The 26,101-nt window shown below is 37.6% G+C and overlaps 2 protein-coding genes across 2 annotated transcripts; one reads left to right on the plus strand and one right to left on the minus strand.

Annotated features, from left to right (window-relative positions):
- Nucleotides 1-5,777: 5,777 nt before the first annotated feature.
- Nucleotides 5,778-7,849, plus strand: LOC21389522 (pentatricopeptide repeat-containing protein At2g17033). Its single transcript, XM_024177295.1, has 2 exons — nt 5,778-6,327; nt 6,435-7,849. Exons 1-2 carry the CDS (start codon nt 6,085-6,087, stop codon nt 7,494-7,496), a joined length of 1,305 nt encoding a protein of 434 aa, XP_024033063.1. The 5' UTR covers nt 5,778-6,084; the 3' UTR covers nt 7,497-7,849.
- Nucleotides 7,707-20,052, minus strand: LOC21389523 (serine/threonine-protein kinase ATR). Its single transcript, XM_024177288.1, has 16 exons — nt 19,834-20,052; nt 19,293-19,437; nt 19,047-19,159; nt 18,412-18,743; nt 18,132-18,256; nt 17,346-17,490; nt 16,679-17,257; nt 16,512-16,587; nt 16,044-16,353; nt 14,364-15,620; nt 10,663-14,020; nt 9,950-10,519; nt 9,070-9,693; nt 8,571-8,765; nt 8,056-8,374; nt 7,707-7,755 (listed from the first exon to the last, which is right to left on the minus strand). Exons 1-15 carry the CDS (start codon nt 19,988-19,990, stop codon nt 8,207-8,209), a joined length of 8,154 nt encoding a protein of 2,717 aa, XP_024033056.1. The 5' UTR covers nt 19,991-20,052; the 3' UTR covers nt 7,707-7,755; nt 8,056-8,206.
- Between the last annotated feature and the right edge of the window lie 6,049 nt (nt 20,053-26,101).

Consider the following 26,101-nt stretch of genomic DNA (forward strand, 5'->3'; position numbering starts at 1 on the left):
ATAATACAGTAAAATATATTATTTTATGTGTAATAAATTACATAATATATTTAAAAATTCAGAACTGTCTTTCTTTTATTTTTAACTTAAAGGTTTGTATGGTTACATACATATTAATTAATTATTTGTTCATATTATAATGAAAATAGCTAAACGAGTAAATGGAGAAACCGCGAGTATCATAAACCATGACAAAATCCCATACCCTATTTATCATGTCTGACGTTCATTATGTTTCCAAGTTAACATCTGTGGTTACGATATGCCTCATGTGATAAGTCTGAACCTTCTCTTTGCATTTTTTTTTATACTCTTTTAATCTCATTTAATTATCAAGAGCCTGGTTGTTAATGCATGTTTATTAAACAATGCAGATCCACACTAAAGCTGAAAATTATATACCATGCAGTGCAATAATACATTCCCACAGTTTTCTTTTCTTCCAAAAAACCAAATGACATTTCAATTCATGAATCGGAAAGACCTCAATTCATGTATTGTACATGAAACTAAGTCAATTGTTCACATATTTCAAATAAAAGATACATGTTTGAAAGGAAATGCAACATTGTCGTTTCAGTTAGAATTCTCCTTCGCCATATCTACAGCTTCATATTATTATAATAAGGGTAAATCACATTAATGCCCCAAAACTAAATAAAATAAGGTCTTCCCGCCTGCAATCCACCTGAACTCACTTCAGCTATCCACCTCTCAGAAAAAGGAATCTACCACTGCTGAACACCTGGCCCTAATTATTTCAACAAATTACTTTGAAAAGATACATATATAGTTGTCGCTTTAATTCGGTACCGGACTGGAGACTTGACTTATATATAAGTCTAATTCTAAAAAAAATGTATAAGTTTTTTTTTTTAAATCACATTTAATGACTTTGATTATATATAGTTGTCGCTTTAATTCGGTACCGGACTGGAGACTTGACTTATATATAAGTCTAATTCTAAAAAAAAATGTATAAGTTTTTTTTTTTAAATCACATTTAATGACTTTGATTAGAAGCTTTGTTTAGAGGGTCTAAACACTCCGGAAAAACTATCCAGAAACTTTCAAACTCAAAAAGGCAATAGGAACCCACACGTTTAGGGAAAAAAAAATTATTTATATTTGTTGAATCAATTCTAATACGACTTAGTATTTCAAGTTTAACAAAGCTGAACTTGGAGAAGACAAAAATGACAAATTGTTTTTGACTGAACATCAAGCGCTTATTAAAGAAGGTGTTTGAAGCTGACGTGGACAAGAGCAACACAGGTGGAAGCATTTGAGTGGACCGACTTACGTGGTCTCCAGATAAGAGAAACATAATTCTATTTTCTTTGTAATATTCTTTAAGCTTCTTCTCTTCTTTTTCTTCAAGGGCATTCCAGAGAGAGCGAGAGAAAAACTTGTATAGAAAACCCTAGAGAGAGAGAGAGAGAGAGAGAGAGAGAGAGAGATGGTATAGAGTGAGAAAGGTGAGAGAAAAAGTGAATTTTCTTGGGTATTTTCTTGCTCAGTTTCTCAGGAAAGTATTAGAGTATGAGTTGTTGGAAGTTTGTAACTCTCTTGTAAACAACTTTGTTCAGATAGTGCATCTCGAATTTCCTCTGGGGAGTTCGCGGAGATATAGGTGTGATTTCACCGAACTCTAAAATCAGATCGTTGTGTTCTTGCGGTTTACTTTTCTGTTTTGATTTGGAAAGATCGAAGTCGGTATTGGTTTAATTTCCAACATTGGTATCAGAGCCCTTGGTTAGGAAATGGGATCGACCTCGGTCAAGAATCTAGGGCAAGAAATACTAGAGGTTGAAGGAGTTCAAGATTCCATTGAAGGTTCCCTAGATTTGGGGGATTTTGAAGATATACCACTGAATACGGAGTCCTCTAGAGGGTTTGCATCTTTGGATTTAAGTCAGACTGCTCAACCCACGAAGAATCAAATTTCTTTTAGGGGTTTGAGAAATATGAAGATAGAAATCAAAGTTCAATGGTTCAGGCGATTTCTTCATCTGGAGAAGGAAAATCAAAGGACTCCTAGCCTAGCAAAGGTTGCTCAAAGCGTTGGAAGAATCCCCAAAATGGCCCGAGGAATTCTCAGACGATCAGAAGCAGGAATTGCTTGAGACTGCTACAGGTATCATCATCTTTCATTTATTTGATTTAGTTATAAGATTGATTTATAAAGAAGAGAATCCTGCCAAGATTTGGAATAAGTTGGATGAACTTTTCCAAAAGAAATCTTTAACAAATAAGATTTTCTTGAAAGATAGACTATTTGGTTTTAAGATGAATACCTCCAGGATGCTAGATCAAAATCTTGATGATTTTCTTAGGATGAACATTGAACTAGCAAACTCAGGGAAAAATGAGGCTCTAAGTGATGAGAATCAGACAATCATCTTGTTGAATGCTCTGCCAGAATCATACAAGGAGGTAAAATATGTCATTAAGTATGGCATGACCTCTATCACCTTAGAAGAGGTCATATCAGCCTTGAAGTCCAGGGATCTTAAGATCAAGACTGAAAGGCAGGACTCATCAAATGCAAGAAACCACTTGGCCCGAGGACAGAGTCAACAAAGATCAAATAATTCAAGGGGAAGAAGCAACAATATAGGGAAAGGAAGACCAGCCTCCAGGGGACCTGACACAAAAAGGAAGTGCTTCTTCTATAAGAAACCATGTCACTTAAAGAAGGACTGCCATGCCTTTCAAAGAAAGCAGAAAGAGAAGCAGAACTCCTCAAATGGAAATGACAACAATGAGTCGGCCAATTTCAGTGATGGATATGAAAGTGGTGAGGTGTTGTTGGCGGCAAACAACATTGATAGTCAAGACTGGATACTTAACTCAGGGTGCACTTATCACATGACTCACAATAAGTCATGGTTAACTGATTTCAAGAAGATAAATAGTGGAAAAGTAATGATGGGTAACAGCCACACTTGTCAAGTGGAAGGAACAAGGACAGCTTCCATCAAAATTTTTGATGGGGTAGTGAGACAATTAAGGGATGTGAGATATGTTCCTAGCTTGACAAGAAGTCTCATCTCACTTGGAATTTTGGATGATTCGGGCTACATCAACAAGATTGAAGGTGGAAAAATGAAGGTTTGTAAAGGTTCAATGGTAGTGATAAAAGGAGTAAAGAAAGATGGTCTCTATTATTTGTTAGGAGAAACTCTAACAGGGAAGACGTCAGTGGCCATTGCTCCTGAAGATTCTAAGGCAATGTTGTGGCACAATAGGTTGGGGCACATTAGTGAGAGAGGCCTCAAGATCATGAGTGACCAGAAACTTCTTGGTAAGGACAATGTAAGCAAAGTTGATTTCTGTGAACACTGCATCCTAGGAAAGTAGCGTAGGGTCAAGTTCAGCACAGGGACTCATGAATCAAAAGGGGCCTTGGAGTACATGCATGCAGATCTCTGGGGCCCAGAAGCTGTCACAACCCATGGAGGTAACTCTTACTTCTTATCTATAGTGGATGATTTTTCTAGGAAAGTGTGGGTTTACTTACTTAAAACTAAAGATGATGCATTAAGTAAATTTAAGCAGTGGAAAACCTTACAGGAAAATCTGACATATAAGAAGTTAAAAACCCTTAGAACTGATAATGGGATAGAATTTTGTAATAAACAATTTGATAATTACTATGCTGAGATAGGGATCCAAAGACATAGAACAATAAGGAAAACTCCATAGCAAAATGGAGTTGCTGAAAAAATGAACAGAACCTTACTTAATAAGTCTAGGTGCATGTTGTTCCAATCTGGGTTACCAAAGAGTTTCTGGGGAGAGGCAGTTGTTACTGCTGCCTATTTGGTGAATAGATGTCCCTCAAGTGCCATTAACTTTAAAACCTCTGAGGAAATATGGAGAAATAAACCACCAGACATGTCTCATCTGAGAACTTTTGGTTGTGCTGCCTATGCACACCAAAAGGAAGGCAAACTAGATCCTAGGTCCATTAAATGTGTCTTCTTAGGATATTCTGAGGGCACAAAGGGATATAGGTTATGGGTTAGAGATGGTAGAGGTTTTAAGACCATAAACAGTAGGGATGTCATTTTCAATGAATCTATTTTCCCTTGCCTTTCTAACACTAATACTACTGCAGGAAAGAGTATTTCTATCACTAACCCTGCAGGTACAATAAAGACACAAGTTCAGGTGGAGCAGTAGAATGGCAGTCAGTCTCAGGTGGAGCATCAGAATGTTGATCAGCCTTAAGGGGAGCAAAATTTTCAGCAATTAAGTGAAGATACTCCCAGTTCAGAATTAGAAGTTGACTTACAAGATGTTCAAGAAGAAGAGACAATTGCAGACATCACCACAAGTGATTACCAACTAATGAGAGACAGGTCAAGAAGGCAAATTAAACCTATTCAGAGATATGGGTTTATTGCCTACACAGACTTGCTTGCATATGCCTTCATGACAGCAATAGATCTCGATAGAAAAGAGCCAGTAATGTATAAAGAAGCTATTGAGGGACCAGAATCAAAGCTATGGATCACTGTAATGAAAGAAGAGATGAATTCTCTATACAAGAATGAAACATGGGTAATGGTTCCTAGGCCCATGGATCAATCTGTCGTTGCTTGCAAGTGGATTTATAAATTGAAGGACTGACCATCAGATACTGAACAAATTAAATACAAGGCAAGATTAGTCGCCAAAGGTTTTACACAGAATGAGGGAATAGATTTCACCGAAATGTTCTCTCTTGTGGTCAAATACAAGACCATTAGAATTATGCTCTCTATGGTAGCTCAATTTGATTTAGAGTTGGACCAGATGGATGTTAAAACCACATTCTTGCATGGAGAGCTTGAGGAAAGGATCTTCATGGAACATCTAGAGGGGTTTGAAGTTCAAAGAAACAAGAATATGGTCTGCCTATAGGAACCCACACGTTTAGGGAAAAAAATTATTTATATTTGTTGAATCAATTCTAATACGACTCAGTATTTCAAGTTTAACAAAGCTGAATTTGGAGAAGACAAAAACGACAAGTCATTTTTGACTGAAGAGCAAGCGCTTATTAGAGAAGATGTTTGAAGCTGACGTGGACAAGAGCAACACATGTGGAAGCATTTGAGTGGACCGACTTGCGTGGTCTCCAGATAAGAGAAACATAATTCTATTTTCTTTGTAATATTCTTTAAGCTTCTTTTCTTCTTCTTCTTCGAGAGCATTCCAGAGAGAGAGAGAGAAGAACTTGTACATAAAACCTTAGAGAGAGACGGTATAGAGTGAGAAAGGTGAGAGAAAAGGTGAATTTTCTTGGGTATTTTCTTGCTCAGTTTCTCGGGAAAGTGTTAAGGTGTGAGTTGTTGGAAGTTTGTAACTCTCTTGTAAACAGCTTTGTTCAGATAGTGCATATTGAATTTCCTCTGGAGAGTTCACGAAGATGTAGGTGTGATTTCACCGAACTCCGAAATCATATTGTTGTGTTCTTGTGGTTTTCTTTTCTGTTTTGATTCGGAAAGATCGAAGTCGGTGTTAGTTTAATTTCCAACAATATTGATTTTCATGTCAGTCATAATTCAAGAGCTACCTGCCTTGTGAATTGCTTTACAAGTGCAATGGTTTTTCTGTGTATTGGTTCAATCACTTTTAACTTGTATTAACAATTGTACCAAGAAACTTGTCTAAAAACCAGAAACATCAATCTAGAAGCTCTGAAATAGTTATGCAAAAAAGTGATTCACTCACTTTCCAAGCTTTCAAATTTAGATAAGAACACTATTTTTGTCAAGTTCTGAATTTATAAATGAAAACCTTCACGTACATGCAACTCACACGGACTAATTTCTAAGAAATAAAAATTTTACTATTATAGGTCTTATCTGGGCATATAACATGGGTACCACATTTTACACTGCCTACAAGAAGTTGAATGGTCAAACGCCCCTACGACATGGGCTTAAAGCCTAAACCAGAGGCCCAATAACACATTACATTTCAGTTTTCAGAGTCGAATCATCCGCAGAAGCAGAGGGACGCCAAAACCAAATCCAAGACAATCAGCCAAACCATTTGACAGCTGACACCCAACCCTGCTTTGTGAGCCAAATGATATGCGGGCTCTCTCCCACCCGTTCAGCGGCAGCATCATCCTCAATCCAATGCGCTCTGACAAAACAAGGCCACCGCTTCCTCTCCACCCTCTCCATCAACGCCGGCAACGCCTCCGCCGCAAACAAGCTCATCGGAAAATTCGTAGCAAGCTCACCCAAGTCCATTTCCCTCAATGCCCTCTCACATCTCCTCTCTCCTGACACCACGCACACCCACCTCACATCCCACTCCCTTCACGTATGTACTCAAAAGCTCTCTTGAAAACTACTTCTAAAATGGGAATTTAACTTCCTTTGGTCTAAAGTCTCCCTCTTTTTTTTTTTTTTTTTTTCCATTCATTATAGTTGTATTCAAAGATTAGAGAAGCTTCTTGGTTCGTGTATAGCCCCAAGCTAGTTGCAGCCCTCGCAGCATTGCTTGATAAACAAGGACGATATAGCGAAGCGGAAGCCTTGATCGCGGAAGCGGTTTCGAAGTTGGGCCATCGACAGCGAGAGCTTGCAGTCTTCTATTGCAGCTTGGTTGAGTCGCACTCTAAGCAAAGTTCGAAGCACGGCTTTGATAGTTCCTACGCTTATTTGTATCAGCTTCTTCGTGATTCTTCGTCTGCTTATGTCAAATGCCGAGCATTTGAGACGATGGTTGGGGCATTATGCACGATGGATCGGCCTTGTGAAGCTGAGAGTTTGATGGAGGAAATGAGACATAAAGGTCTCAAGCCGTCAGTTTTCGAGTTTAGGTCTTTGGTTTATGGCTATGGACGGTTAGGATTGTGGGAAGACATGCTTAGAACTGTGAACCAGATGGAGATTGAAGGGCTTGTAATTGATACAATTTGTTCGAATATGGTTCTCTCGTCGTATGGAGCCCATAATGAGCTTCAACAAATGGTGTTGTGGCTTCAGAAAATGAGAACTTCAAGCATTCCTTTCTCAATCAGGACGTATAATTCTGTGTTAAATTGGTGCCCAACCATTACAGCAATGCTACAAGACCTGAAGGACATTCCGCTTTCCATGTATGAGTTGAACGCAACTTTGAGAGGTGATGAGGGTCTGCTGGTTATGGAGCTAGTCGGATCAAGCGTTTTGGAGGAGGTATTGGTGTGGGATTCTTTGGAGGTCAAGTTGGATTTGCATGGAATGCATTTGGGGTCAGCCTACTTGATAATGTTAGAGTGGATGGAAGAGATGACACGCAGGTTCAATGACGGGAATCACGGCATTCCGGCTGAGGTTGTGGTTGTTTGCGGATCGGGGAAACATAGCAATGTCAGAGGGGTTTCACCGGTGAAAATCTTGGTTAAAGAGATGATGGTTCAGATGAAAAGTCCGATGAAAATTGATAGGAAGAACGCTGGATGTTTCCTTGCTAAAGGGAAAACTGTGAGAGATTGGTTATGCTGATCAAGGAAGGAGACTCGAATACTGTGAGATAAAGTCAAAGCCACGTTCGTACTCCAAGCAAAAACTGACGCCCAAGCCATGTTAACTCATGACAGCCTGAGCTCGAGAAGCCAAATATCAAAAAGAACGGGGTACTCAGATATGGAAACCAATTATCTGCCCTTGGCTCTGATCCTAATTTTTCTGACTTGAGATATCTGGAAGTCCTTACCCAATTTGAGGAAGGTGTCATCAGGCATGTCATGTCTCAATCTTCCACCTACAATGTAAAAGAAGTACACTAACTATGAGTTCAACTGATTCTAAGAAATAACTTGTTAATCTTTTTTTAATAAAATATAACTTGTTTTCTATCTATGGCTTGTCCATTTGTTTTGCCTGTTTTTTCTTCTATAATCTCTCCCACATCATATTCATTTAACACTTGAGAGTTTTCTGTTTTCCGCATCTTCTCTTTATTTATTTATTTATTTTTTTGGGCCAAAACCAACTGATTTTAAGTATTTAGAGCTTGAACTTTTTAGAGGACCCATAGGAAAGCAGAAGCATGCACCAATACCATGTACTCCTTCATTTCCACAGCGAGTAGGCAAGCTCCTAAAAAAGAAGTCCATCGTACAGACAAAGTTGATGAGGCTGGACAGTTGCTGGAGGTAAATACGATGCTGCTTAGACTCAACTTAGGATGACCCTTCAAACTCCTTCGACTTTCAAAACCATGGCATCCACCAAATATACATCTTGCCAAGATTTTTGTGTGAGATTGCTTCAGTAATTAAACGTCGGGCCTGACCTTCAACAGCCAGAGGCAAAGAAGGAGCTGCACCAACCCCAACTACAACTCCTTGCAACCTTGCTTCGATGTTGCTGATGGCTCTCTGGAGCATCAAACAGAGCATGTTTTAGCAATTATTCCCATAAGCATTTCATTCGGTTTGAAACCAACTAAATATCATCAAATTCTTGTTCATGCACAATCCAGATATATGCAGTTTTCATCACTTTCTTTTAAGTAAAGAAAATTTCAGGTAAGCTTATACAAGAAATAATAGAGGAGATCCCAGAAAATCAAACCTGCGCATGTGGATTCTGAACTTCTACCCCACTGGACCTTTGAGATTTTGTCCATTCCACCAGAGGATCATGAATGAAAGTTTCAAGAACGCTCATTAAAGTTTCCCTATGCATCCTCAGAACTGAGAGTGTAATTTCACAGACCCTCAAGAAGATTCCTTCATAACCAGTGATTCCCAAGCCATCAATCATGTTCTGCAAAATTTGATAACCGAGTCGATGAAAATGATTGCAAAGGTGTCGGGAAAACAAACTTGGGTAATGATTACTCAACATGTATAACAGAAACACAATCAACGGAAGGATCCTCAATGTCACCACATGCATGTTTAACAATTTTGTAAGTGCGAGTTTGCAATTTGTTTGCAGGATCATACCAGCAATTAGAAACTAATCATGTAAAAACTGGGTAGTCTACCAATAAAAATAAAAGGATTATTGAAAATTCTTGATAACAACAAAGAACTCTGAAAAACTTCCGGCACCACGAGCTTCTCACCTGAGTCAGCCTGAAAGGAACCAGCTCAGGCTTCTCCAACTGTAAGCCCTTGTCGAATAGACAACTGAAATCAACATGAACACAGTCACCTGTAGTAGAATCGAAAAGAATGTTTTCACCATGCCTGTCCCCAAGTCCAACAATGTGCCCAACCATTGACCACACAGCAGTAGTATGAGCATAAGCAGTTCGTGCCCTAAACCAAGCAGCTGGCTCAGAAAAAGTGGTCAAAAACCATCTATGAAAAATTGGAGGAAACATCGGAAGAATTTTGCTCTTCAGCATCTCATCTTCTGGCATTTTACCAAGGCATTGATCATATATCCGTTTAATCTGAGGATTTGTCTTCTGCCTATCAAATTTTCCACAGGTAACATATATGTCTTGGAGTATATGCCTAAGTCCACGAGTATGAGGCACCCATTCTACCATGCCACAGTCCTCTGTCAAAGGTATCACAGAAAAGGTGCGAATGTAAAGCTTCCTCCGACGGCTTTCTGGGTATTTTGACAGTAAACGGTTTATCATTGCAGTAAACTCCATCATACGTGCATCTTTCCTTAGATCATCCTTGGGTTTGCAGAGGAATGGGTGTTCCATGCCATCACTGCCCAGTAGTATAATCTGAAACACAAAAGATAGATTAATCAATAAATAAGCGACGAAAGGATTTTCAATGATCACAATAACAATCAGGATAGCCTACATGACATGGACAAAAGATGACAATAAATTAGCAGGATCTCCGAATTTGTTCCAAGATATATATAATGGTAAAGTGAGACCGGAATTATGCAAAACATGAAATAATTGGAAGGATTTGAATCCAGAAACACGTTATGGTGAATTACTTCATTTCCTGAAACTAATTGAAACGTACTTTCTTAGGTCGCTGAAGAGATGAAAGAACCTCAGCCTCATCAGCTATTCCTGATATTGTAGGAAGATCAGTCAGAGAAAAGATATCAGAGGTTAGTGAGTCATTCAGATTCCTATCCAAAGTTGGCAGATTAACTGTAAGAGACTGTTGAATTGGCATGATAATTCCCAGTGGCATCATCCTCTTTAAGGCGCTAAATTCACTTGCGATATTAATTGTCTTTCCTTTTGATTGACTGGCGTGAAAGCATAACTTAATCAAATGATCTACCAGGCTAGCAAACTGAATAAACAAATTGTTGCCACCATTTCCCTGGCTGAACCCTTTTCGTGCAGCTTGTATAATTTCTGCAGCTGCCTCCCTCCTAGAAGGAACAGTGGACTTCGAAACTGCTGCCATAATCCATAGGGCTTGTTGCGGGTACTCTCGAAGAACTGAGGTGATGATGTGTTTCACCAATCGAACAACTTCCTCATTCTGGTGGCAAATTCTAGAAACCAACTGTGGCAGTACAGTTAACCACTGATATGTTGGCAAATCCTTCAAACAGCCTCTCATAATACTCATTACCTACCAAAGTAAAAGGTAAGGAAACGTAGTATGAAAAACAAAGGAGCAAAATACAAAATTCCAATCGGATAAAACTTTATTTTTGTATGTGTGTGGGTAAAAAGCCTATCTTGGAAATACAATAGACTACTAATAAGAATTACCTTCATCTGAACACCTTTCAGATCTTTATTGGACGACCCACCACTTCTTTGATAAAAACTCCCATAGTCAAACCATAGGGTTAGCAACCTTGGAAGTGCTTGGAAGAGATTTTTGTGACCCCTGTGAAGCCCCTTGGCATAGAATAACAGTACATCAGGCACATAATTCCACCAACGCTTCTCAGTTGAAGGTATCGTCCTGGGACCGGATTCAGAATTTTCTTCCTGGCGTTTCCTAGCATCAGCAAGAACTTCATCACAATACTTGGCCATGTAAAAGAAACCTTTCTCCCATTTGGGCTGCAGTTCCCTCACCCTGGAATAAATACTTATTACATCTTCTTTCTGCTTTTGCCCAGTGTAGTGGATCCACCTAGCATAAAGGAGAAGGATTTTTGCAATATCCCGATTCTCATTCAAACTTTGAGTGTCACATACTAAAGGTTGTGCGTTCAGAGGTACCAGTGAAAGACTACTAATAGATGATACTGCTGCAGATCCTACGGCCTCCACAGGCATGTTCAGAAGCGACTGTTGCAACTCTGCAATGGCTCCATCTGATCTCCTGGTGCTCCACAAAAGCTTGGCCTTCTCCATGTGGACATTAGGTGCACCAGAAGCTTGGGCTTCTAGGATTGCTCGGTTAGCTGTCTCATAATGACCAGCCATGCGACAGAGCTTTGCATACTGAAGCCAGCAATTACCAACTTGAGCCCAAAGACCACTTGCACCAAAAACCATTCTACGGAAAGCCAAGAGAGACTCCCTTGCCCACAATGATGGCTGCGTAAACCGAAGGCGGCTTTCCCAGTTCTCCATCACTTTCGAGAATCCCAGATCACCCACCTGAAATGATTTTTCCAAGAAAGATTCATTAGCAAGAAGAGCATGAAAGTCCTCCAGCTCTCGTAGCAAGTGAAGTTTCAAAACAAATGGGTAAGCCCGCATGTACGAATCCATTCCCGCAGCTGCCAGAGAAGCAATCAGAGCTCGCTTAGACAGGGCAATTTTTTCAGCAACTGAAAACTGATCCTTCTTCAGCATTGCTTGGAGAATCTTTGCAACATCCAAGTCAAATAAGGCATTACTCTCAGAGCTGCTATAGAGTAAACCTTCTTCATTAGCTCCATTAAGGTACTCATCCATCAAGTCCCACCTGCCAAGTCTCCATGCTGCCTGAACACCTTGCATGCACCACGTTTTTTTGTACTGGGGAATTCTAGAAATTAAACCATCAACGTGAGTAACCATAGCTTGAAGGTGGCACATATTGAGTAAACAGTTGAGAACATCTGAATGCCTCTGTACTGAAGTGGGCTCCATGTGCAAAGCTTGTTCACAAGAAGTTAGAACCTCTCCCCAGTTTCCTGCTTTTTTGTTTATTAAAATTTGGTCTTGTAGTTTCATTGATTTACGCAAAGATGCCAACCCAGATAGACCATCAGGCTCATCCAAACGGCTATATATTTCCATTAGGTACGAAACATCTTCATCCTCAAAAATGCCACTTCTCTCAGCTGCGGGGTTGAAAGAACCTGATTTTTCCCTCACATATGATTCGAAGTACATTAAAGACCTTGCATAAGCTTGGCATCTGAAGGAAGCCCGGGCAAGGGTTACCTTTGGGATTGCGCACAAAAGCTCTGAAACATATTTACTGTGTGTAATGAGTTGTTCGTGATCGATTACAGAATTTTGAGGTTTATCCTTTGGCTTTGATGCTTGTTGCTTAGAAGATGATGATCGGACAGACTGATAAAGAGCCAGATCTTGTTCAACATCATCAACCCATTGCCCAAGATTATCAAGTAGAGTGAACACAGCTTGAATGCAAACTTCACTTTGCCCACCATTTACATGAACAGTAGCTCCACTGTTCTCCGATACTGCAGCAGCAAGAACAGATAGAATTTCTTCTGCTATGCCACTCCGTGCCTCCTCAGTTCCATGGCAGACGGCATTAAGAACTAAATATGGCAGCAGATATACTGCTGTCTGCATGTCATGACGCACTATACCTCGACATGCATTAAAAATCCTTGCACGAGAACCTGTCGCATGTGCCATCAGCTTTTTTATCCAAAAGAATATCCACCTTCTGAATGACATGGATGGCCGGTAAATTGGGCCAATAGACGCAGAATCAGCAACATTTGGTAGTTGAAATCTAGAAGTTAGGCAAGGGGCTATTATCTCTTTGACATAATTAGAGAATCGGTCCCACAATAACTGACCCCTCTTTATTTCAATGTTACTATCCATGCTCTTACTCCCTGATGCAGCAAGCTTTGTAGGTCTATCTTTCAGTGATTCTGAGATAGAAGCAGCAGCATTCTCATCCATTGAAGCCTCACAACCTGCAATCTTTAGCAGCTCCTGTATCGCTAATGCAGCTGAGTCCTGAATAATAGTGTCAGGCGCAGATCTAAAAGCCCTGGCAAGATGCTTATGTATTAACTCATAGGTGAGGTCATCATCAGAGCACGCAATTTTGAACCGTTGGCATGAGAAGCCTTTCACCTTTGCAGGGTCAACCGCACCGAGTGATCCAAGACAATCAGCACAAACCAACTTCAAACGTTGTCCAACTGTAGTTCTTGATTCTTCTGCACATCCTCTTAATAGGGACGTGATCAAAGAGCTTAAAATATCCATATTTCTGGAACCTTCAGCAGTTATCAAACCTGTAACCTCTTCTCTTCTCAGATTTAGTAACTTGCTCAACTCACACACTACCATATATCTCACATTTAGGTTCTCATGATTCAGACCATCAACAAGATCTCGTAATTGATCATTCAGTGTCATTGACCCACGAGCTTCTTGTATAGTTTTATTGACTTCTGATAAAGCTGGAATGCTGGGCAATGGTGGGAACTCGCAGATATATTGCTTGAGAATAAGTTTGTTGTTCAGCACAAGGTCTTCCAATATTTTTCCCACTTTCTCTAGATGGGTTGAAGGATTTTCTTTGTCTCTCTCTAAGAAGGGAATGAGAGCAGCGAAAACTTGGGAAACTACATATTTTGTACTAGATGGCGATACTTCCCCCAATTGCTTAATGAAAAAATGCAATAAGCTAAGCCCCTCACTTTGGAGTGGTTCTTTATTAATAGCATGCATGAGGAGAACCATCAGTTTTGGCACATAAGTACTAAGTTGAGAGCCCATCATCTTAATCAGCATCTCAATGCGTTTTAAAGCTTGCTTCTGCAGTGAATAATCCTCTGAGTGGAGCATCTTTCTATCTATACTGTTGAGAAGGCCAACAAAGTGATTCCTCAAAAAGCTTGGGAGATCTTCACCACCAGTTAGAATCCTAGCAACTTCTTTTATCATCTCCGGTACTCTTGCTAGCCTTGAAATAGATAAAAATAAAATAAAATAAAGGTAATTCTTGGCATAGTGGAGAATCGATTATTTAGTACATTTCAAGCATAGATATTGTAAACTTAACATTTTACTGAATTTCTTTAGCCAAAACAAAAAAAAAAATCCCACTGAATTTGAAGTCCCTAATCAGTTGCAGTTTATAAAAGAATAAAAAATAAAAATGAAGGCCCAAAAGATGTCGAGAAAGATTTTATAGGACAGACAAACAGAAACTTATTCAGAACCTGGACGGAAGTACAGCCAAGTATATCAGCTTTATTGACTATTGTATGACACTTTATCGTTATGAACGAGGATAAACTATGTACCTTGTTCTTATTTCATCTGAATCAGTTCCATCCAAAAAACATACAAGTTCATCCAAAAGCGCAGGTAAAGCAGCTGCAAAGATTTCTTGCTTGTCAGAACCAGTCTGAGCTTGATAAAATTGTAAGGCAGAGAGTAAATCTTGGCCATCTGGTCGGTGAAGAGAAAAAGCTAGCACTTTTGGCAGCCAAGTAACTGTCAGAGGCACCACATCAGTGTCCAAACACTTGGCTAACTCATATAACGTATCAACTGCTTGCTCGTTGTCCTGCTGAGACACAACAAGCTTCGGGAGGATAACAGGAATCATTTTCTTGGCAAGTTCTTCAGTTTCAACACCAAGAACTGCTTCTGCAAACTCTCTGATCATTAATGGACGGCTAGAGAGCCTTGCCGACAAATAATCAAATAGTTCATTTCGAACATGAACAACTTTTGAAAGGATTAATTCAAAGCCTCCTCTAAGATGAAAGTAGCAAGATTTGTGTATTAGCCTTGAAGCATTTGTTCTCACTGTCACATGCAAATTATCAAGCTGATCGACCAATAAGATAAGAGAAAATAAGAAAACCTGATTATAAATATCAACTCCAATCATAATTTCTGCAGTAGATTCTAAAAGAGTCTCAAATATTTGTGGATCTTCAGCAGCTGCAAAAGCATGTTTGATGATATCCATAAACTTTTGTTCTTTACTTTTATTTGGTGTGTCCTCATCACTAAATAACCAACTCAAAACAGAATCGTCCAGGAATGAACTAATCTGCCCACAGAATGCTTCTCTTACTGCCTTCTTTCTATTAAGAAGTAAAAATTTAACACATCCAATCCATTCAGTACCCCGTTCAATCAGATTGTTAGTGGTTTCATGTACTAGAATCCTTCGAATGTTTTGCACACAAGAAACTTGGACCTCTTCGGGTGACTCATTATAGAGAAGTTTGAAAAACAGAGTCCGTAGAAGGATGAAATCAGAATCCATAACGATTTGCCTGCTGGGAGTATCATGCCCACTTACAACTTTTGAACACAGCTCACTGTTGCATTGATTACTTCTGTCACACTTTGAACACCAAAATCCCCGCAGCAAATAATCAGCTGTTTGATCAGCTTTCCAAATTTTTACGTTCCAAAACAATTTGCATTCATTTTTTTCTACATCATCCCCAGCATTACAAGATCCAGAAAGGCACGACAAATAACCAAGAGAAAATGGTATAGCATTCTTAACCTTTTCGTGTTTCTCTCCTTCCAAGAATCTACAAGAGAAAAAGGTAATAAATTAACCCTAGAAGTCCTCGTACAGACACAATAAATAAATAACACCTTGATTGAACAAGGCACTACTTTTTATTGATAATACATTGAAGAAAACTATGCCACCTACAGGATTCTAAAATGTGACTAAACTACTAAAGTATAATGCGGGCTATTAGCAAAACAACAACATCAACAATAATAGTATTAACAGATCAACGAGACAGCAATCATGATGAGCACTAAGCAATCTATTCAAACCAAAAGTATAATGTGAAGTTTCAGGCAAAACAAAATTTGTAGTTAATGAACAGTAAAAATGCATACATCTAATCATACAGTACTTTTCTATATTAAATCTCATCCATGGCACGCAAAAAAGGATTACAAAATTGAGAAGTAAATAACTTTTATTTTTAACTTACTCCATCCTTCTTAATAAACGAGATAATATTCTAAGACCAGACCACATGACGATCATTGGCATTGAAATTATTGCTTCAGATCTAACTTCTTCATCTTCATCATGAAGGCCCAAATCCAAGACTTCCAGATCAGGTTCACTTCTACTGTCAGAAAGCTTACTTGCAACTTGAACAGAGATGCATTTTGTTTTCCTCAGAAGTTTAGGTTCGCTACCTATAATAGAATGGGTCCATGGAAGCTTTAATAGTACATACATGAGCTCCTTATCATCCTTATTTTTTAACATCTTACTCTCCGTCATCAGCGGACCTACATAAATCAGCTGTCACTTCCCTTTAATTATGAGAAATATGTACCTATGTACGATATTCACGTTCTTTTGAAGAAACAAATCAAGCTAACAAGTACAAATCGTCACCTTCAGCTCTGCTGAAACTTTAATGATCAGGTTAGTTACATAGACTTACTGTGCAAAAGCAATATGCTGTGTATTCCTTCAAGAAAGATAGAAAAATCAAGTCTGATTGGGCTTTCTAGTTTTGCCTGCATATGTAAACACATGTTTAGGTTGCCTGAAGGCGAAAATGAGAGTTTTTTTTTATTAAAAAAAAAATACTATTCAAAAACTAGATACCTGTTCCAATATCCAAGGTATCCATGAATACATCTGCTGAAAGATTCTAGATGCCATATTGGTCTCTGGATATCTACAGAAGGCAATGCAAAGCGTGCTAAGAGCTGTTAATGCAATATCTGGTCTTAAAGAATCAGGACTGACGGCAGGAGATTTTAAAATTTCAACAAGAGAAAGAAGTGATGTATGCATATAATTTGCATAGTCTTCTTCGCTTTCACAAGCAACTACATGACTATACATTTGCTCCATCTGGTCACCAGCGTCAGAAGCCATGGTTCCCACGTCTACCTTTTGTCGTTTGCTCTCGCAAGCCTCCACATCCTGAAGAGGTCTCTTTTCCCCGACCCTTGAATTTCCAACTGACCCATCACCCACCATTAACAACTCTACATTTTTACAAGTTGTCATTTTCCCTCCAACACGATCAGGACCAAGTACAGAAATAGCTACTTGAAAACAATCTATCAGTGGGAAGCAGGGCTCTGGAACAGAAAGAACATAAATAAGCAATTGTGGTCTCCATATATGAGGAGAACAACTTTTTGCAATTCGAACATATGCACTGCATAATGCGACCTGAAAAAAGAAATTTGTTTTTTAGATCTGACAACAAATCACCCTCAGACCTATCAGCTAGCTCAATGACGATGGATGGATCATTAACCTTAAGCTCCACGCTTTTGGTTCTCCTCATGGATTGAGGAAACACATTTACCAAATCAGCAGCTGTTAGCTTGACAACAACATCAGAGCAACCAGAGTGTAATGCTTTTAAGCAACCACCCAACGACGAATCATAAACTATGTTTCTGCAGTACAACAAAATTGTTAGCATACTCAGAAAAAAAAAATAGTAAATATTACTTTTCAAATGGACTCCTTTTCAGAACCCTGAACACAAGGTAAGTGATATTCATCTCAAAACAAATAATTAAAAAAAAAAAAAAAAAAATCTATGGAGATAGTTCACAATGGTAAATAGAATATATAAATCTAAATATTTGCCAACCATGGAATTGAAAAGTAGGTGAAACAGAAGTTTAAATGTAAGAAGATCTAGATGTTGATAAATCTTAGAACATCAATAATTTAGAAGAGTAATTAGAAACAGTACGCGTATGCACGTACATGTATGCATATTTACGCATGCATGTATGCTTGCATAAAATTCTAGACCTATGCAGGATGTCATTATCATCTAAACACTGAAGTAGAAAAACTTAAATGTATCAATTTCACCCCCCAAAAGCCAACCATATTCCCAGAGAAAGGCAAAGGTGACAAAGGAATAGAATTTAGACTTCCTAAAATGCATCATAAGTACTATAGCAAACAAATTTGCTTTAATTATCACCGGATTTAGTATTTTTCACAGTGCAGTAGCACATCTTACTACAACTTGGTACGACATTAGAAAGAGCATCAATATCTCAGAAATCCAATTGCATACCTAAATACAGGAAGCCCCTCTTTGTCCTCAGTTAATATAGTGGATATCGACAGGATCATATTCTGATGTGGAACAATGTCAAAATTTACCGCTGATGCAATGATGCTTGCAAAGTCAAAACATGCCTTCAACAAAATTCTAAGTGGTCAAAAAACTGCAAATATGCAAATCAAATATGTTTATAATAAACCAGGAAAAAATGGTAATAAAAAAAAGTATAAACAAGCATATGGTAACAATTAGTAGATCAAAATGCTAACATAAAGAAATTGTCACTTACCATCTGCAAATCTGCATCCCCATAGCATAAGAGAGAACATGCAGAAATGACAAATGGTACATTAATTAGTCCTTCCACACAGATTCCTTCCGTTAGACACTTAGCAAGAAGCCTAATCATCCAAGTAGCAAAAGGTTGCCACCTTGCTTTTCCTGTAAGATTAATCAAAATTCCAATGCCATCTGCTGGTTTGTTACCCACTGGGAGATCGCCAATATGAGTGGGATCATTGAAAACCCCATTAAACGACTTACAGAAACACCTTAAAGTTAATTTAGTGTGTTCAGCAGTGCTTGCACAGGCAGTACAGCCCGATGCCACATAGAAAAGATCTGTGGGGAAGAAGGGAAAAAAAAAAAAAAAAGAGGCATATTAGCTTTATGCCTCGTAGAGAAATAGTACAAGCAGCATGAAAATTTTGAGATTCGTTATTTATATTGCAGCTAAAAGATGAAATTGTGTTGAGATTGGGACTGTCCTGAGCGCGTTTCCAGTGTTGAAGTGCAATAGTCAAACTAGAAAGAAATAAAGGAAAAAAAGGATGCAACTTTTAGTTTTCTAGAATCTAGACAATAGGCAAAGCAAAAATTATACCTCCTAGATGAAAACCAATCGATCATCAAGTTCTTTCTTACCTTCAACAACTAGCATGGCATCAGCAAAAAACAAACGGTAGGCGTCTCGTGTTCCGGTGCGGAGCAAAGACAAAAGTGATCCGACAGTTTCAAGAATTACACTGTGCTGAGAACTGAAATGAAAGATATTACTCTCCAACGGGCAGTTGTAAGAACAGAAAAAGATCGTCTCTAACTTGCAACAATGTGCGTGTGCGCCCGCATATATATAGATATTTAGAAATTACAAGTTTTTAATTCAATTACCGAAACATGGGTTCCGCAAAGAAAGGCAATATCCGGCCAACGATGGGTAAAATAGCGCTGGCCTTCCCATGGTAAAAGACCCCAGGAAAATTCTTTGCAATGTGAGAAATGAGCTTCAACACAGCTATCACTTCTCTCTCATTGGCTGCGCATAAATAAAAGACTTTTATATCAATATCTGACAGGAATGCTGACGGGAATGCCAAATGTTTTTGCATCAAATACATTCCTTAAATATACGATTCCCGATTCCAACATACACATGTAATAAAACTTGAAAGAAAGAAAAACTTGAGCTTCCCACTTGTTGACTTTCCTATTTCAGTAGAAAATTTGACTCATAATCGCAAAGACTGAAAACCCTAACGAACCAAACACATAACAACGCAAAATGAGATTACAACGATTTTCAATATTCAATAAACGCAACGCGTGACAGAAATTATCGAAAGAATCGGTTTGTTCACAATCTTATAATCCTTTTCGAATTTTCTCGAGAACCAAACACAAAGCCAGCCAAGTTTAAAGAGAGAGAGATAACCAGAGGGGGAGGGAACGACATAGGCGTGGAGGAGATTGGGAAGGACGGCTCGGAATCTGGTCTCGAGAGCGTGATCGTCGGCATTAGAAGTAGGAGTGGATGAGGAAGCCGCAATGCGTTCTCGGAGGTCGTGCACCAGGCTCGACAAGGTCGCCATGACCTCATGCCCTCTTTTCTTTCCTTTCTCTTTCTATCTTCTCTCTCTTCCCTCGCGATTTCGAAATCGCAGACAGCCCGCCACTGAAAGTGCCGGTTCTAGTATTTATACTGTTCAAGACCGCGCCACTTTTCTCACTGGTTGGTCTGGTCACTTCACTTGTGCTGTTGCGTCTGTTTGACACTTGGGTTTTAAAGAGAAGTCATGATTTCATGAATTAGAATCATAATATTAGAATTATTTTTTATTTTCATGTATTTTTTATGAGAGAAAATATTATAAGAAATTACGAATCATAATTTAAATTAGGATACGAATCTCTCAACCAAACAACTCCTCAGTTTGACACAAAGAAAACTGCCACAAGATAGACTTAGATTGACGTATGTTAAGATATATAAATTATTATAAAGAATAACACAATGATGTATGTTATCGCACTATGTTTAGAATATTAAATACATTTTTAAGATACTAATAAGTCTCTAGTTATAATATAAGTATTTAACTGATATACTCGCCGGTATCAGCATTCAAAAATTGGTATCTAATTGAGATACTAGGCAGTATCTGACAAACAACCACCAGTATTGGTGGCAGTAGTTGCCGGCAGCTACTAATCACCGGCGCCAACCGAGCCATTAGTATTTGGTCAAGATATTGATTGGTATCAGTCAAGATACCAGCTACCAATCAATAACCATCAATTCACCGACTGATAACCACCCAAATCTGTAGAAAATCGGTGTCATCAAAAAACTAAATCACACAAAAAATTAAAATCACAAAAACAAACAAAACATCCACAATAATTAACAAAAATTTGCATTTTTCCGTCAACACACTTCAAAAATAACAAATTTCACTATAATCACACAAAACCACAAACATCACTTACAAAACACAAAAAATACAAACAGTTTTAGGGTAAAACGAAGAACCTTAAATTAAACCTTGTATGGGATCTACACGTCATAAATAAGAGTATTAAATGATCAATGACAGCTTAACTCTAACTGCCACGTCAGTGGACAACTCTCTTAGAAGTCGACCGCTAGAAAGAAATGTCAGGCATATGAGGGAGGTTGACTGCTCTGAAAGAATGCAAAGGACAATATGAAGCCGATCACACCCACAATTGTAGGCGAAGAAACTTCTGAAAGTGTTTACGAAGTCGAGACTACGCAAGAGATGAGATCCGCGAAACTTGCACGGAGATTTACTATTAGTAAACCAAATATATTAAATTTAAATAAAAAAACCATCCTGGTTGATTGTAATCTCCATCTTTTAAGAAACTACTCCAAAAAATAAAAGAAATAACTCAAATTTATATAGGAAAAGTTTATAGGCAGTGACTTAAGTTATAAAAAAGGAATTATGAGTCAGAAAATGATTAAGTCTGATTTTGAGCATTAGTGCGTGTAATTCCTCTAAATACAGTGAAATTTCTCTTATCTCCGCAATAGACGTAGCTCTCGAATTGAGAGTGAACCACTATATATTCTATATATTCTTGTTTAAATTCTGATTTTTATTATGTTTTAAATCATTTAGTTCGCGCAAACTGTTTAGAAATTCATTTGTATTCTGTTGCGCCGATTGATCTTCATCTTCCTTGGCAGCGACGTCCAAAGTGGCGACGAGGTTGTGAGGAGTGATCGTCAAGCAGAGCAATGGAGATTTGAACGTGAATCTTGCAACATTCAAGATCTCACCAAAAGAGGATTCGCACGGTGGTTGTAGCGTGACAAGGCTCGTCGTTGGAGGAGGATCTGCCAACAATATTACCGGCAAAGAGGTCGTTCTTTAGGATCTATAAACGAAGGAGATCTCACTGGCGAGGTCCCCAACAACACAACTATGCGGTGGAAGAATGTCGTGTTCTCTCATAAGCCGGAGGTCGTGGAGGATTTAATGATGAGAGTGAGAGCACAGAGTCGACAACCCATTGACGTCCCTCAGGATAGCGGCATCGGCGTCGACAGGGAAGGTTGTGACGACGGCTGGGGCAGTGAGAAAAAGAAAGAGAGAGAAGAAAGAGATGGAGGAAGAAAGAGGGACGAGGAGAGAATGGGGGAAAGCCCTAGGAGGTACATAGAAATTTGTTCAAATATGTAGGGGAAAAATTGTACACAAATTGAATTTTTAAGGGGTAATTTAGTATGAGGATTCGTGTCATGGTTCAAATCATGATTCGTGACTTGTTACAGTATTTTTTCTCACAAAAAATACACGTAAATTGAGAATAATTCTGACTCATGATTCTGAATTTATGAACTAAATATTCACTCACAAATTTGGCAGATTTGGTAAGGGTTTTACGCCTTCTCGCAGATGTCAATCCCCTTCCCTTTTCCCCGGCACAAAACGTAATTATCTCTCGACACTTTCCCTAACTGGTCAAATGGTCGTCTTTGGTGCTTTGGTCTTTTTTGACACTCAGCTTCGGTTATGGGCTTCAAAATATGGTCCGCTTATAAACTGGGCTTAGCCGAATTTCTTTTCTTGCAACGCATATCACTTTGCATTTTTTTGTCTTTACACAATCATGTCGTTTTTTTTTTTGTATTTTTTTTTTACTTGGAAAGAACCATAATCTTGTCTAATTGAAGGAAAAAAAAAAAACAGTTCTCGTCTGAATTTTCATATATTATACATACTACTAAAAGAGGCATCCGGGTTACTGTTCTTAAAACAGTGCATGGTCCTTCCTTTCTTTTTGCTTTGGAAAACTTCCGGATGTGTTCTAAATTTTTATTTTTCCCATTTTATTCTTGGTTGCTTATTTCTGCTTTGGTTTCTGTTTGGGTATTTTTTGTCTTATCCTTCGAAATAGAGCCTCACTGAAGTTTCTGCACTTAAATGTTTGGCTTGGCTTTCTTTTCTCACTGCGAGAGTTCTCGACTTCTTCATTTATGTCCATTTTTTTTCCTTCCCTCTCTTCCTTTTCGTGAGGCTTCTGGGATTAATTTTTTTGTTTGTTTGGTTTTCTCTCCGTTTCTTTCCATTAAGCTTCTGGATTTGGTCATTTCTATGCATTTCTTTTTTTTCTTTCTCTCTTTCTTCCTTTTCGTGAGGCTTTTGGGATTCATTTTTTATGTTTGTTTCATTTTTTTGTTTTGTTTTTCATTTCTCTTTCCTTGGATTTGGCTTCGTTTTTTCTTCTATTTTTTTATTCAGTTTTTTTTTCATTTTTCCAGATTTGTTATCTGTTAGTGTTTTTATTTTCAAATCTATTATTTGTTAATGTTATCTGTTTTTTTTCATTTTTTATTTCCAGATTTGTTTTGTTTTAGTAGTATTGTATAATTTGTTTTGATATGTTCTTCGTTTTGTGTTTTCATTTCTGTAATTTTAGAATTTTTTTTATTAATTTTTTTCGATGAATAGTTTTTCCCTTTTTTTTCTTTTTTTGTTATTTTTTTAGTTTTGTCGTTTTGTTCTTTTATTCTACCCTTTTTTTTTTGTTTTTTTTGTTTTTCTGATTTTTTTATTATGCGTCTTCTTGCTTTCTGGATGGTTTTTTTTAGGAATAATTTTGGCCTATGTTTCTTGTTGTTTCCTTCTTTTGTTGTTCTTGGTTTCTCTGTTGTTTTTTTTTTCTTTTAGATTCTTTAAGATTTTGTTGTGTCAATTTTTTTCCCTCTTATTTTATATTAGGGTTTCATTTTCCCTTTTTTCTCCTCTTTTTTTGTTATCGTTTAGAATAGATTCCATGTTTTTTTTCTGTCGATTTTTTAAGATTTTGTTCTGTCAAATTTTTTTAGTCTTATTTCATATTGGGGTTGTTATCTCTTTTTTTTTTCCTTTCTTTATTCTCTTTCTTTTTTGTGTTTGGTCGTTTAGGTCTTAGAAATAATCCATTTTTCTTTTAGTTTGTTCCTCTTTTCTCTATTTCGGTTGTTTTTTCATCTGTTCTTTGTTCATATTTTTTTTTCTCTGCACATTTGATGTTCTATTATCGTTTTCCTTATTTGTTTCTCTATGTGTTCTTCCTTATCCTCTAATTTTCTATAATGGATCTGTAGTTTTTTTACTGTATTATGTTCATTGGTTCTGTTTCTTGTTGGTTATCATGTTGTGTAACACCTGTTTTTACTAATTATTACATATTTTCATATTTGTTTGCAGGTTATATTAGTCGCGAATATTTAGACATTAGTTTTTAGTCCAGTGTAATTTTTTCTAACGGATTAATTTTTTTCAACTGTCTGCAGGTATTCGTTCTGTTTTGCTGTAGTTATCATTCAGCGTAACACCTGTTTTCAACTCATTATTACATGTATTAAGTTTTGTTTGCAGAATTTGCTACCGCCACATGCTTAAAAGTTTTCTTCTTTGTATAAATATATTGTTTTCTCTTTCATGCTTATTGCCTTTCACTTTGTTTCTGTTTTCGTTGTCATACAATTACATCCTATCTTCTTTGTTTCCTTTCTTTTCTTCAGTTTTCAATAGTGAGTTTTTTTTTTATTTTCGGTTGTCTACGTTTTGGAGTTTTTTTACTTCTTCTGCATCGACTCTATCCACTTTTGTTATTGCTCTAAGGTACTTCTTTCACGTTATTTCGAACTGCTCTTAAATTTGTATGTATTATATTACTATGATTTCTTAAGTGTATATATTGAGTTGTTAATATATGTGCTCACTGTTTTATGTTATTATGATTATGTTTGTATTAAGTTTGTCAATATTGTTTGTAAAATATTGTTTAGTGTTTATATTATATAAGTTATTGTTATTTGAGTAAAATTTAGGTTTCTATTCTATTTGTTATATTAATCTGTCAATACTCTGTTGTCTGTCTAAAGTGACTTCTCATTTGGTAATGATGTAGTATTTTTCTTTTATTGTTACCATGTATTAAGTAACTGATTATAGTGATTTAGTAAGCTTTGATGTTGCCCGGATTATTTAAGATTTATGTTGTTTTACTTATCATATTTTGTCAACAATATGTTGCTCTTATTGTCATTCTTTACTCTAAAATAGTTTGCTCTTTATCTGATTTTATTGAGGGTTTTCATTCTATTCTTTTACTCATGCATCTGTTATTGGTTCGCCAGTTGAACTCATGCATCTGAAGTTTCTAGGAATTTATTTACTTCCTTTATTTTGATACCATTTTTCCCTTACTTTTTTACCACTGCAGTATTTCTTATTTTTCTATTGTCTTTGTTTTGTTCTCAAATATTTCAATTAGTCTTATGAGATTGATTTGTTTTGTTCTCAAATATTTGAGTCACTTTTCTGGAATTGGTTTCGGTGACGGTTACAAATGTTGTCTTATATTTCTTATCTTTGTCACGCCCCCAAACCGGGGATAGTGACGTGGAGGCTTGTTTAGAAACTTAAACCTGTTTAAGAGAGTGATCAGCAGATAATGTTGTAAATATTTTAATTTTTCAAATCCAAAACATCCAGGTATTTCTAAACAAGCCCCCTGCATTCAGGAGAAATTTAATTTCGAGGAAGGTGGTGGAATTTCCAACCAAACCAGTTTAAAACCACGTCCCTAGTATCAAGTCAGGAATTCTCACAGGTGTTTAGCATACATGAATATAAACAAAAGTAAATGCGACATCAACCACAGTCTGGCAATATTTAAGTTTACAATCCATAATCTTTTATACATGCCTTGAAATAAAAGATAAGAGGAAATACAACTCTTCACTTCCCGAGGTCAAGTCTATGTCATCGGTAGTAGCTACCTACTCCGCACTACTCCTCGCGTCGCCTGTAGGGGTTTAATACATTTGAAAACAAGAAAGGTGAGCGAAAGGCCCAGTAGGATAAAATTTTATAAAGCATTTAAAATAAAGGTACTCACGGTCTAAAGATATACACCCGGAACCGGCCATCCCTTTTTAGAGAAGGAAATACTCACATAGTAGAAAATGTCTGTATAATGAAAGTGTGCAGCTCATCATACCACTAAATAAGAAGCGGTAAAAATGTATGTCTAGAGAAAAGTGCAGAGCCATTGTTCCACTAAACAAGAAGTGGATCCGTATGGGTTTCGGGACCTGCCCCAAGGATGCGATTCCCACATCCCGATCTCTGTGGCCACCATGCGTTGTATCATTCCTTAAAATATTTCACTTTAAG

Source organism: Morus notabilis, unplaced genomic scaffold, assembly GCF_000414095.1.
Source record: "Morus notabilis unplaced genomic scaffold, ASM41409v2 Scaffold2025, whole genome shotgun sequence".
Taxonomy (NCBI): Eukaryota; Viridiplantae; Streptophyta; class Magnoliopsida; order Rosales; family Moraceae; genus Morus; species Morus notabilis.

Excerpts from the sequence above, each read along its gene's own strand:
- LOC21389522 (XM_024177295.1), top strand. The coding sequence starts at position 6,085 with ATGATATGCGGGCTCTCTCCCACCCGTTCAGCGGCAGCATCATCCTCA. Across the intron at positions 6,328-6,434 it reads TCACATCCCACTCCCTTCAC|TTGTATTCAAAGATTAGAGA; the intron begins GTATGTACTCAA and ends CATTCATTATAG.
- LOC21389523 (XM_024177288.1), bottom strand. The coding sequence starts at position 19,990 with ATGGCGACCTTGTCGAGCCTGGTGCACGACCTCCGAGAACGCATTGCG. Across the intron at positions 18,744-19,046 it reads TGCCATGCTAGTTGTTGAAG|ATCTTTTCTATGTGGCATCG; the intron begins GTAAGAAAGAAC and ends TCTTCCCCACAG. Across the intron at positions 15,621-16,043 it reads CGTTTATTAAGAAGGATGGA|ATTCTTGGAAGGAGAGAAAC; the intron begins GTAAGTTAAAAA and ends TTTCTCTTGTAG.